Source organism: Epinephelus fuscoguttatus, linkage group LG21, assembly GCF_011397635.1.
Source record: "Epinephelus fuscoguttatus linkage group LG21, E.fuscoguttatus.final_Chr_v1".
NCBI classification, from domain to species: Eukaryota; Metazoa; Chordata; class Actinopteri; order Perciformes; family Serranidae; genus Epinephelus; species Epinephelus fuscoguttatus.
In genome coordinates, this window is record NC_064772.1 from 39402422 (window position 1) to 39416582 (window position 14161).

The window sequence follows — 14161 nt, forward strand, 5'->3', positions numbered from 1 at the left end:
AGAATTACATGTACACTATAAATACTACAGTGTCACATGTACAGTATAAATACCACAGTATCACATGTACTGTATAAACACTACAGTATCACATGTACAGTATAAATACTTCTGTATAAATACTGACGTAAACATCACAAATGAAATAAACAATATTAAAAGGACTGACAAACAGCTGTGTCAGCACCGTGCGTCATGGCGTCACAGCTCCGCCGCGCGGTGTGTCGTACACATAGGTGACGTAAAAAAAATCCCCACCGTCGGTTACCGGGAGGAAGAGGACGAATGTCCTGCACGAGAACAGGTAAAGATCTGCTGCTATTTGATTTACAAAGAGGACAGAGAGGACAGACAGGAGGAGGTATCGATCACTGACTGAGCCGATTATCAGTTTGCTATCGATCAGACAGACAAAGCATCATTTCTGCTTCATCACACTGCAGCTCCGTGTGTGTGTGTGCGCGCGCGCGCGTGTGTGTGTGATGCAGCGGGGTGTTTCCTGCTGCAGGACGACAAAGACTCAAACACACCGACCGATAAACTACCGCAGCAGAGACAGAGACACAGAAACAGGGACAGAGACTGAGACAGACAGAGACAGGGAGACAGACAGAGACATGGACAGGGACGCACACACACAGAGAGAGAGAGAGAGAGAGAGACAGACAGAGACATGGACAGGGACACAGAGAGAGAGAGAGAGAGACAGACAGAGACATGGACAGACAGAGATAGGGACAGAGACAGAGAGACATGGACAGGGACACAGAGAGAGAGAGAGAGAGAGACAGACAGAGACATGGACAGGGACACAGAGAGAGAGAGAGAGAGAGAGACAGACAGAGACATGGACAGGGACACAGAGAGAGAGAGAGAGACAGACAGAGACATGGACAGACAGAGATAGGGACAGAGACAGACAGAGACATGGACAGGGACACAGAGAGAGAGAGAGAGAGACAGACAGAGACATGGACAGGGACACAGAGAGAGAGAGAGAGAGAGAGAGAGAGAGACAGACAGACAGACAGACAGACAGACAGAGATAGGGACAGAGACAGACAGAGACAGGGACAGAGAAGGAGACATGGACAGGGACAGAGAGAGAGAGAGAGAGAGAGAGAGAGAGAGAGAGAGAGAGGACAGACAGAGACAGGGACAGAGAAAGAGACAGACAGAGACAGGGACATAGAAAGAGACAGAAACAGATGCTCTGTGTCTCACACCTCATCTCATATGTATACAAAGCTGTTTAATATGATTATAAAGTATTAACACTCAAGACAGTTTACTGTATAATAATAACAGCATTAATAATATTGATAACAATAATAATAATAATAATAATAATAACAATGATAACAGCACTAATAATATTGACAACAAGAATATTAACAACAACAACAACAACAATAATAATGATAATAATAATAATAACAGCAATAATAATAATATTGATAATAATAATAACAATAATAATCAGTAACAGTCTAAACATTATTTCATATTTATGAATACAGTTATTTTTCGACAAATGTATAAATATCAGTAATAACATGAAGATAAACAACAAATAAAAAAAATAAATAATGTAATGTAAATAAACAAAATGTGTTATTAAATGTATGTAAATCAATATGTGACATCATCATCATCATCATCTGTCTGAATCCAGATTACATCACACTGTCTGTCCGTCCTAATCCTCCTCTGTAGACACCCCCCACCCCACCCATGTTACCATGGCAACCATTCACCTGACAACTGGAGGGGTCAGCAGGGCTCAGGATGATGACATCATCACACAGCGACAAGGACAGTCAAACATGAGGTTCATCTCAATATCCCTCCTCGACTCCTCTGTCCTCTGTCTCGACTCATCTGTCCTCTGTCCTCGACTCCTCTGTCCTCGACTCCTCTGTCCTCTGTCCTCGACTCCTCTGTCCTCGACTCCTCTGTCCTCTGTCCTTGACTCCTCTGTCCACGACTCCTCCGTCCTTTGTCCTCGACTCCTCTGTCTCGACTCATCTGTCCTCTGTCCTCAACTCCTCTGTCCTCGACTCCTCTGTCCTCGACTAATCTGTCCTCAACTCCTCTGTCCTTGACTCATCTGTCCTCGACTTCTCTGTCCCTCTGTCCACGACTCTTCTGTTTCTTTCCTCGACTCATCTGTCCTGTGTCCTCAACTTCTTTGTCCTCGACTCATCTGTCCTCGACTTCTCTGTCCTCGACTCCTCTGTCCTCGACTCCTCTGTCCTCTGTCCTTGACTCCTCTGTCCACGACTCCTCCGTCCTTTGTCCTCGACTCCTCTGTCTCGACTCATCTGTCCTCTGTCCTCAACTCCTCTGTCCTCGACTCCTCTGTCCTCGACTAATCTGTCCTCAACTCCTCTGTCCTTGACTCATCTGTCCTCGACTTCTCTGTCCCTCTGTCCTCGACTCCTCTGTCCACGACTCTTCTGTTTCTTTCCTCGACTCATCTGTCCTGTGTCCTCAACTTCTTTGTCCTCGACTCATCTGTCCTCGACTTCTCTGTCCTCGACTCCTCTGTCCACGACTCCTCTGTCCTCGACTCCTCTGTCCACGACTCCTCTGTTCTCTGTCCTCGACTTCTCTGTCCTCAACTTCTCTATCCTCTGTCTTCTACTCCTCTGTATTCGACTTCTCTGTCCTCGACTCCTCTGTCCTCGACTAATCTGTCCTCTGTCCTCAACTCCTCTGTCCTTGACTCATCTGTCCTCGACTTCTCTGTCCCTCTGTCCTCGACTCCTCTGTCCACGACTCTTCTGTTTCTTTCCTCGACTCATCTGTCCTGTGTCCTCAACTTCTTTGTCCTCGACTCATCTGTCCTCGACTTCTCTGTCCTCGACTCCTCTGTCCACGACTCCTCTGTCCTCGACTCCTCTGTCCACGACTCCTCTGTTCTCTGTCCTCGACTTCTCTGTCCTCAACTTCTCTATCCTCTGTCTTCTGCTCCTCTGTATTCGACTTCTCTGTCCTCGACTCCTTTGTCTTCAACTCCTCTGTACTCGACTCCTCTGTCCTGTACTTCTGTCCTCTGTCCTCAACTCCTCTGTCCTGTACTTCTGTCCTCTGTCCTCAACTCCTCTGTCCTTGACTCCCCTGTCCTCAACTATGAAGAGAAGAGAGGAGATAATGGGATGAATGAGGACGCAGGGCCGCAGTGATGTCTCATGTCCTTTCCTATCCACCTGTCCTTTACTAACCACTGTGTTGAGTTGAAAGAAAGGCCATAAGGACTCAGGAAAAGTTAACGTGCACAGCCCGTCATTTACTCACACGGCCAGTCGTTCGTTCGGTTTGCGGTTCTGTTGACGTTGACCATTTCAACATAAACCCACCACAGCAGGTCCTATTATCACTTCTGTCAAACAAAACGTTTACTTTTCATGTCACTCTGTCGCAAACAGCTGTGTCCAGATGGTCCCGACGGTCCTGACGATTGAAATCCAGTCAGACATTCAGTCCTAACGTTGTCACATGCCCAGACCTCCACCAACTGCTGCTGCGTCCTCTCTGACATCATCTGTTTGTATGTAAACAGGTGACTCCTCTGACATCTGAATGGAGGCGGACTCCTGACCTTTTGATTGACACCTCACGTGAACCAATAGGAGCTTCCAGTACTTTTGTTATGGCCATGATAACCAATGAGGGCCTGAGATGAAGGAAGATGTAGCCCTGACACTTCCAGGTCTTATAGCCAATCAGTAGCCAGCGATTGGCCCGGTGGTTTATGGGTCTTGTAGTCAATGAGATTTTAACCCTTTACTGTGACCTCGTCTCACTCTGAAGTCGCCAAATAAAGGTGCTTGGTCAGTGACTTTTGGCATCAGATACTAATGAGAAGAGCCGTCATTGAATGTCAGCATGATATGCAGCTGGTCACCGTTTTTGTGGTGGCTGTCAAAACCGGGGGAATGCGGCAGGACAACAACATAAGTTAATTTGGCATAAGTCAAAGTAGGGAGGTGGGAGGGGTGTTGGATGGGTCCAACAACCATCGAATTTCACCTGGAGGTTGGTGTTCACTTCCTGTAAGTCTGAAAAGCCAAACCTCAGTTTCTAAAGCTAATGTCAGCAAGCTAATGTCAGCGAGTTAATGTTAGCAAGCTAACGTTGGCCAACATGCTAACAAATACCACAGAACATGATGTTGGTTTGTTCTCCATGTTCTGACCTGTCTGACTCGGTGGTGGCGGCTCATGTGGAGCAGTTTGTGTTTTTCATGGCCGACATCAGCTAATTAGACTCATCAACAACCACCATCTCCTCCACACAGTCAGACTGTATCCTTAATCTCCGCCCAACTGTGTTGTCATTGTGTCTCAGGTGAATCACCATGACGACAGAGCCAGGTGAGCCGGAGGAGTCTTTTCCTGAAGCTGCAGCCCATTCCACACCTAAACAGGTAAACTTAAAAATACCAGAAAGTGAAAGGACTGTTGATCAGTAACGTACATGACATGACATCACATCCTGTGTCCTCAGGGAGGAGAGGGTGGGCCGTCCCAGAGCCAAGCTCAAGGCTCATTGGCTGAGGACTCAACGAGTCACCTGTCGTCGAGCAGTCGGATTGCTCGGTCTCCAGCCAGAAACCCGCTGAGCTTCAGGACGATGCAGATCAAGGTGACCCTACTGGATGGGTCACTGTTCACCTGCACTATGGAGGTGAGACGCGGGGGGTGGCAGGCAGGTGAGGCAGGTGTGAAACATACATTAATGCTTTCGTCTCTGTTGCCATAGAAACGTGCTCGTGGTTCACAGCTGTTTGAGAAAGTTTGTGAACACATGAACCTGCTGGAGAGGGACTACTTTGCTTTGTCCTTCAGAGACGCTGACAACAACAAGGTACCTGTCTGCCTGTCTGATCTCCGTCTCTGTCTGTCTGTCCAATTTCTGTCTGTCTGTCTGTCTGATCTCTGTCTGTCTGATCTCTGTCTGTCTGATCTCTGTTTATAAGTTTATTTATTTGTAAAGGGGACAATGCACATTAATAAAACAATAAAATGTAAATGTGCCAGATTTAGCCAAAAGGCTAATTTTCATCTGTCTTTGTCTGTCTGTCTGATCTCTGTCCGTCTGTCTGTCTGTCTGATCTCTGTCCCTGTCTCTGTCTGTCTGATCTCTGTCCTTTACCTGTCTTGTAGAACTGGTTGGATCCAGCAAAGGAGATGAAGAAGCAGGTCAGAGGTCAGTAGCTCCACCCCCTTTAACTGAGAGTCGGGCATCGTACAGTTGCTTCTGATTGGTCAGTTTTGGACGGCAGGTTAACGGTTTTAGTGAAATGATTTCCCCCTCGCTGTCTTTCAGGAGTTCCCTGGAACTTCTCCTTTAACATCAAGTTTTACCCTCCTGACCCCGCCCAGCTCTCTGAGGACATCACCAGGTACTTTCACTCACCTGTCCAACAGAGCTCAACTGTACACTTGAAAAACTTCAGGACTTTCTGTCTTTCTGCAGGTACTTCCTGTGTCTCCAGCTCAGACAGGATATAGTTTCTGGTCGTCTTCCATGTTCGTTTGCGACTCACACCGTCCTTGGCTCCTACACCATCCAATCAGAGCTTGGAGACTATGATCCTGGTACTGTATTCTACTGCAGTATTACCCTCCTACATTCTGTTATATACCGCCATACCCTCATACTGTACCCTGCCATACCCTCATACTGTTCCCTGCCGTACCCTCATACTGTACCCTGCTGTACCCTTATACTGTACCCTGCTGTACCCTCATACTGTACCCTGCCATACCCTCATACTGTACCCTGCTGTACCCTTATACTGTACCCTGCCATACCTGCATACTGTACCCTGCCGTACCCTCATACTGTACCCTGCTGTACCTTTATATTGTACCCTGCCATACCTGCATACTGTACCCTGCCATACCCTCATACTGTACCCTGCCGTACCCTCATACTGTACCCTGCTGTACCCTTATACTGTACCCTGCTGTACCCTCATACTGTACCCTGCCATACCTGCATACTGTACCCTGCTGTACCCTTATACTGTACCCTGCCATACCTGCATACTGTACCCTGCCATACCTGCATACTGTACCCTGCTGTACCCTTATACTGTACCCTGCCATACCTGCATACTGTACCCTGCCGTACCCTCATACTGTACCCTGCTGTACCCTTATACTGTACCCTGCCATACCTGCATACTGTACCCTGCTGTACCCTTATACTGTACCCTGCCATACCTGCATACTGTACCCTGCTGTACCCTTATACTGTACCCTGCCATACCTGCATACTGTACCCTGCTGTACCCTTATACTGTACCCTGCTGTACCCTTATACTGTACCCTGCTGTACCCTTATACTGTACCCTGCCATACCTGCATACTGTACCCTGCTGTACCCTTATACTGTACCCTGCCATACCTGCATACTGTACCCTGCTGTACCCTTATACTGTACCCTGCCATACCTGCATACTGTACCCTGCTGTACCCTTATACTGTACCCTGCTGTACCCTCATACTGTACCCTGCCATACCTGCATACTGTACCCTGCTGTACCCTCATACTGTACCCTGCTGTACCCTTATACTGTACCCTGCCATACCTGCATACTGTACCCTGCCGTACCCTCATACTGTACCCTGCTGTACCCTTATACTGTACCCTGCCATACCTGCATACTGTACCCTGCTGTACCCTTATACTGTACCCTGCCATACCCTTATACTGTACCCTGCCATACCCTCATACTGTACCCTGTGGTACTCTCATACTGTACCCTGCTGTACCCTTATACTGTACCCTGCTGTACGTTCATACTGTACCCTGCTGTACCCTCATACTGTACCTCATACGGTACCCTGCTGTACCCTGCTGTACCCTCATATGGTACTTTATACTGTACCCTGCCGTACCCTCATACTGTACCCTGCTTTACCCTCATTCTCTCCCCTCATACTGTACCGTACTGTACCCTCATACGGTAATTCTTATTGTACCTTGCAGTACCCTCATACTGTACCTTATACTGTCCCTGCCGTACCCTCACACTGTACCCTGCCGTACCCTCATACTGTACCCTGCGGTACTCTCATACTGTACCCTGCTGTACCCTCATACTGTACCCTGCGGTACTCTCATACTGTACCTTGTTGTACCCTCATACTGTACCCTGCTGTACCCTTATACTGTACCCTGCCATACCCTCATACTGTACTCTGCGGTACTCTCATACTGTACCCTGCTGAACCCTCATACTGTACCCTGCCACAACCTCATACTGTACCCTGCCGTACCCTCATACTGTACCCTGCTGTTCCCTCATACTGTACCCTGCCGTACCCTCATACTGTACCCTGCTGTTCCCTCATACTGTACCCTGCCCTACCCCCATACATTACCCTGCCATATCCTCATACTCTACCTCACACTGTACACTGCTGTACCCTCATACTGTACCCAGACGTACCCTCATACTGTACCTTGCCATACCCTCATACTGTACCTTATACTGTACCCTGCCATACCCTCATACTGTACCCTGCTGTACCCTCATACTGTATTCTGCCGTACCATCATACTATACCCTGCTGTACTGTCATTCTGTACCTCATACTGTACCCTGCTGTACCCTCATACTGTACCCTGCCCTACCCTCATACCATACCCTGCCGTGCCCTTATACTATACCCTGCCCTACCTCAGAGGTTCCCAACTGGTGGTTTGCAGTGTGAAAGTGGGTCGCAGGTCCATTCTGAATGGACCACAAGTGACACGCATGTGTCAAGTTTGTAAAAAAACAAGTTTTATTTCTAAGTACAGGGAGCCTTTATTTTGAAGTGCTGTTTCCTGCTGTAGAGTGGGTGACTGAGGGACAGATACGTAACAGAGACAGAAAAAACAGCTGGACGATATGTCCAAACACAAGTAGGACATTGAATATATTAAACTGTGTGGACCTTGAACTGATGACTGAGGAGAACTCTGGACCAGTTGGGAACCACTGCCATGCCCTACTGTACCCTCTTCTGCCATACCTTAACACACTTTACCCTGCTGCGGCATGACCTAACGTTCCCTGCTGTACCCTTCTCCAACATACCCCACCATACCCTGCCATACCCTATCTAACCCTGCCATACCTTACCTAACTCTACCTAACCCTGCCATACCCTCTCTAACCCTGCCATACCTTACCTAACCCTACCTAACCCTGCGATACCCCACCATACCCTGCCATACCCTATCTAACCCTGCCATACCTTACCTAACCCTACCTAACCCTGCCATACACTACCATACCCTGCCATACTCTGATGTCTCCTTTGCACCATAACTTGCTGGACTCTGCTGGACTCTTCACTGAGTGTTTTGTTACTTAACTGTGAAATTGAAAATAATCTTTAAAATATTCCAGAGTGAAGTACTTTTCTTCTGACTGAACAGCCTGCTGGAGATACGGCTGAAAGCTCCAGCGATAAGGGAACTCTCTGGTTTAACGGTTTTGTCTCTGTCTGTCTCTGTCCGACTTTGTCTTTCAGAGGAGTGTGGGTCCGACTACATCAGTGAACTGTGCTTCGCTCCAAATCAAACAAAGGAAATGGAGGAGAAAATCATGGAGCTGCACCGAACATACAGGTTCTCACCAGAACACCTGAATGTGATTTGATCCAATAACTGAATGAGATGTGAACAGATCATGTGACTATGTGTTTAGAGGAATGACACCAGCTGAGGCCGAGATGCACTTCCTGGACAATGTAAAGAAACTTTCCATGTACGGAGTCGACCTTCATCACGCTAAGGTAAGAACACACCAACATTAATCTAACCTGAATTTAAGTCCAGGACATTCTCGGCACGTCATGTAGACATCATGCATCATGTTTGTGTGAGGGTGGTGTGGTGACGTCAGCTGGACAGAGTCGGGTCATCGACCCTAAAATCCCGCACACAAATAACGAGCACGGTGATGTCTCAGGGAACCAGGTTTTCCTCTTCAGGATCTGTGAACGTTCATGTTAAAAGGAGCTTTTGTTGAGAACAACATGAATCCATCCATTGCCCACCGCTTCACTTAAAATCCAGACACAGCACCGCACTAACCCCAACCTAATCCCAGCCTAACCCAACCTAACCCCAACTCCAACCTAACCCCATCCTAACCCTAACTCCGCCTGCAGCTGGTCAGTAAAGAGTGGCAGCTCAGGAGAGATTCAGAAACACTGTCAGACAGAAAATGTGACCTCAGTGAGGAGGTGAGGTTGACCCCGTTCTTTCATCAGATGTGATTGGTTGTCATAGACACGCCTCTTTAGATGTAAGGTAAGGACACCCGGTGGACACTAAATGAATTGTATCATGATATGAGACACTGTGTATCTGTGTGTCTCTTTGTGTCTGTCTCTCCGTGTCTCTCCGTGTCTCTGTGTCTCTGTGTGTCTCCGTGTCTCTGTGTGTCTCTGTGTCTCTGTGTGTCTCTGTGTGACTCTGTGTGTCTCTGTGTCTCTGGCCTTAAAGGGATAGTTCGAAATTTTGACATATTCGCCTATTGCCCCAGCTACGCTATGAAATAATAATGTATAATTAAGTAACATTGACACATGAAGCAAATACTCGGATCTACTTTCTTCAGTAAACCACTGGGCGGAGTGACACAGTGCGCACCTGAGACAGTGACGTAGTTATTACTTGCAGCCTTGCATTTGCGTATTGTCAGCTGGATGCACCAGAAGGTTTGAGGAAAGTTTACAGAGTGTTTTTGTAAATCATGGTTTACACATGTATTGTAAAAGGTTGCGGTAACAAGCCGAAGACATGGAGCAGAGTGATGTTTCACGTAGTACCAACCAAAAATACGGACAGGAACAATGGCTATTTGTGCTTGACATCGACCCCAACATGCCTCTGGAAATGGTCCGGAAAATGTTTGTTTGCTCCAACCATTTTTTACCGGAGGACTACGCTGAAAGGATGGAGAGCAAAAGCTCAGGAATGGTTCAAACGCTTTTCTTGAAAGACACTGTCACTGTCATACCATCTGTCGGCATCACTAAACGAGCAGACGTGGTAAGTGATTGTTGTGTATTTTGCTCAGCAATCTCTCTGCTGTAACGTTATGGATAAGTGCTGCCCAGAGCATATAGTGAAGTGACTGGCATTACTTCTCATTGTTGGGAATAAACAGACTGCTAGGGAACATTTTATGTTGTTCCCTCAGGAGTTGTGGTGATTTATGAGTGTGAAGTAGCTGTAGTAAGTAGAGTAGTAGAGAATAGCTAGTAACTGCACTAAACATACGCTGTTTGAAATCACTCCGCCCAGCAAGTACTGTATGTCTGGAATGTAGTTCCGGCTGTGCATTTGGCTTCAAAACAACTCTGTCTCGTAATATTACATTATTATTTCATAGCGTGGTGAATGTGTAAGCTACAAGTTGTCCACTAGAGCGTTTTGGAGTCATTTGATGGTGTATTTGATTAGTTTTGAGGGAGAGAGGGGGCCGTACCGTCCACCTCCATTTTGTGCGCTGAGCAGCAGGCAGCTCTGCCCCACCGATCTCAGAACAGCAGGCACTGATAATTAAAGGTAATGTACCTACTCATATGACTATAGGGATTACGGCAATAGGCCAATTTTCCAAAATGTCGAACTATCCCTTTAAAGGGTTAATGTGTCTCCCTGCTCCATCTGATCTGATTCATTAACCCACTGTCATCCAGCGTTCACACAATATTTCTCCCCTGATTCACAAACTCTACTCCTCCTCCTCCTCCTCCTCCTCCTCTTCCTCCTCCTCCTGCTCCTCCTCCCTGTCGTCCTCTTCCTCCTGCTTCTTCTCGCCCTGCTCTGACTGTTCATCTCCTCAGGTCTGAGACACTCTGTGGAGAAATCTTATCTAAGTCTTGACTCTAAGTCTTAACTTTAAGTCGTAACTTTAAGTGTTAACTTTGTCGTAACTTTAAGTCTTAACCTTAAGTCGTAACTTTAAGTCTTAACTTTAAGTGTTAACTTTGAGTCTTAACTTTAAGTGGTAACTTTGTCGTAACTTTAAGTCTTAACCTTAAGTCGTAACTTTAAGTCTTAACTTTAAGTGGTAACTTTAAGTGGTAACTTTAAGTGTTAACTTTGACGTAACTTTAAGTCTTAACTTTAAGTCTTAACTTTAAGTGTTAACTTTGAGTCTTAACTTTAAGTGGTAACTTTGTCGTAACTTTAAGTCTTAACCTTAAGTCGTAACTTTAAGTCTTAACTTTAAGTGGTAACTTTAAGTCTTAACTTTAAGTGTTAACTTTGAGTCTTAACTTTAAGTGGTAACTTTGTCGTAACTTTAAGTCTTAACCTTAAGTCGTAACTTTAAGTCTTAACTTTAAGTGGTAACTTTAAGTCTTAACCTTAAGTCGTAACTTTAAGTCTTAACTTTAAGTGGTAACTTTAAGTCTTAACTTTAAGTGTTAACTTTGAGTCTTAACTTTAAGTTTTAACTTAGCTCTGTGATCATGGCGGTGTGCAGAGCAGCAGGTGGGACAGATGTGTGTAGTTTTACATGTATAAATAATGTGACACGTGTTTATGAATGGATGAATTCTCTCAGCTGTTTACGGCCTGATTAACCCTTTAATTTCCCCTCAGACAGATGTGACTCTGACGTGTCATCTTGTTACCAATCACAGCTGCTCCTCACTGTCACATGTGAGGCAGGGACACAGAGGACGAGACACTCAGAGACAACAGATCTGTCGTTGGCACCGCGTCACAGTGAACGTCCCGCTGACAGAGCGCAGATCAATACATGACCCACTTCCTGTCCTCCATCGATCATGTGTGTGTGTGTGTGTGTGTGTGTGTGTGTGTGTGTGTGTGTGTGTGTGTGTGTGTGTGTGTGTGAGTGTGTGTGTGTGTGTGTGTGTGTGTGTGTGTGTGAGTGTGTGTGTGTGTGTGTGTGTGTGTGTGTGTGTGTGTGTGTGTGTGTGTGTGTGTGTGTGTGTGTGTATAGAATGTCAGTAATGATTTTTCCACTGACTCTCAGGCTGCAGATTAAAACATGACTCTGGTTAGCTAGTTCCACTTCCTGTCTGTCCTCCTGTCTGTTCTCTTGTCCTCCTGTCTGTCCTCCTGTTTGTCCTCCTTTCCCCATAACGCAACACAACAGGGTGTAAGACTGAGAACCTCCTCTGATGACATCACACCACAATGATAAATAAACACAATCATAAAAATGTTTGTAAACGTTCCGGCGACTTCTACCTTGACACTGTTCACATCATCAGTCGTCCCTGTCAACGGCACGTCTGGGTGATGACTTTGAATGTTTGTTCAGAACACCAACACACCGTCCTTGCCACCGTCTGCAGCTGTAGCAGGAGGCAGAGCCTCCACACAGTCACTGATTCACAGCCAATCAGCCGCTGGTGTTAACGTCAGTGCATTACTGGCGACGCACACTTGTGCGCCTGCCCCTGTACACTAAAGCCGGATGTCCACTGGATCCGTCGGGTGCACGATCCGGATGTAGCGCGGGTACTGGAGCTAATCGTGGCCGTTCAAATCAATGTAAGCTGCTCCATCTGAAGCGCCATGGCGTGTCATAGCCACAGCCTAGACGTGGCTTGAAGCTCCGCTCTGCAAAAAGTACACGCCTGGTCTATCTGTGACGAATGTCGCACGATTGCGCGTCAATTTGCATAGACCAAATGAGTCAAACAGGAAGTCAGGCACAGAAAAGACAAGAGTATCCGGGCAATTTTCAAGATAAAACACCCATGAAAACTCCGGATCTTATTTCACATTGCTACATCAACATCACAAAATCAAGTAAAAAATCCTGAGATGGCCTCTACAGTGGTCAGTGTCCTACAGTGGTCAGTGTCCTACAGTGGTCAATGTCCTACAGTGGTCAGTGTCCTACTTCAGTGGTCAATGTCCTACAGTGGTCATTGTCCTACAGTGGTCAGTGTCCTACTTCAGTGGTCAATGTCCTACAGTGGTCAGTGTCCTACAGTGGTCATTGTCCTACAGTGGTCAGTGTCCTACAGTGGTCAATGTCCTACAGTGGTCAGTGTCCTACTTCAGTGGTCATTGTCCTACAGTGGTCAGTGTCCTACAGTGGTCAATGTCCTACAGTGGTCAGTGTCCTACTTCAGTGGTCAATGGCCTACAGTGGTCAGTGTCCTACAGTGGTCAATGTCCTACTTCAGTGGTCAATGTCCTACAGTGGTCAATGTCCTACAGTGGTCAGTGTCCTGCTTCAGTGGTCAATGTCCTACAGTGGTCAGTGTCCTACAGTGGTCATTGTCCTACTTCAGTGGTCAGTGTCCTACAGTGGTCAGTGTCCTACTTCAGTGGTCATTGTCCTACTTCAGTGGTCAGTGTCCTACAGTGGTCAGTGTCTTACTTCAGTGGTCATTGTCCTACAGTGGTCAGTGTCCTACAGTGGTCAATGTCCTACAGTGGTCAGTGTCCTACAGTGGTCATTGTCCTACTTCAGTGGTCAGTGTCCTACAGTGGTCAGTGTCCTCCTTCAGTGGTCATTGTCTTACTTCAGTGGTCAGTGTCCTACAGTGGTCAATGTCCTACAGTGGTGAGTGTCCTACTTCAGTGGTCATTGTCCTACTTCAGTGGTCATTGTCCTACAGTGGTCAATGTCCTACAGTGGTCAGTGTCCTACTTCAGTGGTCAATGTCCTACAGTGGTCAATGTCCTACTTCAGTGGTCAGTGTCCTACAGTGGTCAGTGTCCTACAGTGGTCAATGTCCTACAGTGGTCAGTGTCCTACAGTGGTCAGTGTCCTACTTCAGTGGTCAATGTCCTACAGTGGTCAGTGTCCTACAGTGGTCAATGTCCTACTTCAGTGGTCAGTGTCCTACAGTGGTCAGTGTCCTACTTCAGTGGTCAATGTCCTACAGTGGTCATTGTCCTACAGTGGCCAGTGTCCTACAGTGGTCAGTGTCCTACTTCAGTGGTCAATGTCCTACAGTGGTCAATGTCCTACAGTGGTCAGTGTCCTACAGTGGTCATTGTCCTACAGTGGCCAGTGTCCTACAGTGGTCAGTGTCCTACAGTGGTCATTGTCCTACAGTGGCCAGTGTCCTACTTCAGTGGTCAATGTCCTACAGTGGTCAGTGTCCTACAGTGGTCAATGTCCTACTTCAGTGGTCAATGT

General features: G+C 46.8%; 1 protein-coding gene across 14 annotated transcripts in view; it reads left to right on the forward strand.

Annotated features, from left to right (window-relative positions):
• The first annotated feature begins 243 nt into the window (after positions 1 to 243).
• LOC125881962 (protein 4.1-like) overlaps positions 244 to 14161 on the forward strand; it is a 68773-nt gene continuing 54855 nt past the window's right edge. For 13 of the 14 annotated variants that reach the window (XM_049565472.1, XM_049565477.1, XM_049565484.1 and 10 more), the window contains exons 1-10: positions 245 to 304; positions 1717 to 1831; positions 4354 to 4432; positions 4513 to 4692; positions 4768 to 4872; positions 5172 to 5214; positions 5335 to 5410; positions 5485 to 5606; positions 8541 to 8637; positions 8717 to 8804. In XM_049565472.1, coding sequence (XP_049421429.1) covers positions 4364 to 4432; positions 4513 to 4692; positions 4768 to 4872; positions 5172 to 5214; positions 5335 to 5410; positions 5485 to 5606; positions 8541 to 8637; positions 8717 to 8804 — 780 coding nt within the window. In that variant the 5' untranslated portion in view covers positions 245 to 304; positions 1717 to 1831; positions 4354 to 4363. Of the gene's footprint in view, positions 305 to 1716; positions 1832 to 4353; positions 4433 to 4512; positions 4693 to 4767; positions 4873 to 5171; positions 5215 to 5334; positions 5411 to 5484; positions 5607 to 8540; positions 8638 to 8716; positions 8805 to 14161 lie in introns of all 14 variants that reach the window. The other variant, XM_049565473.1, reaches the window with a different exon arrangement.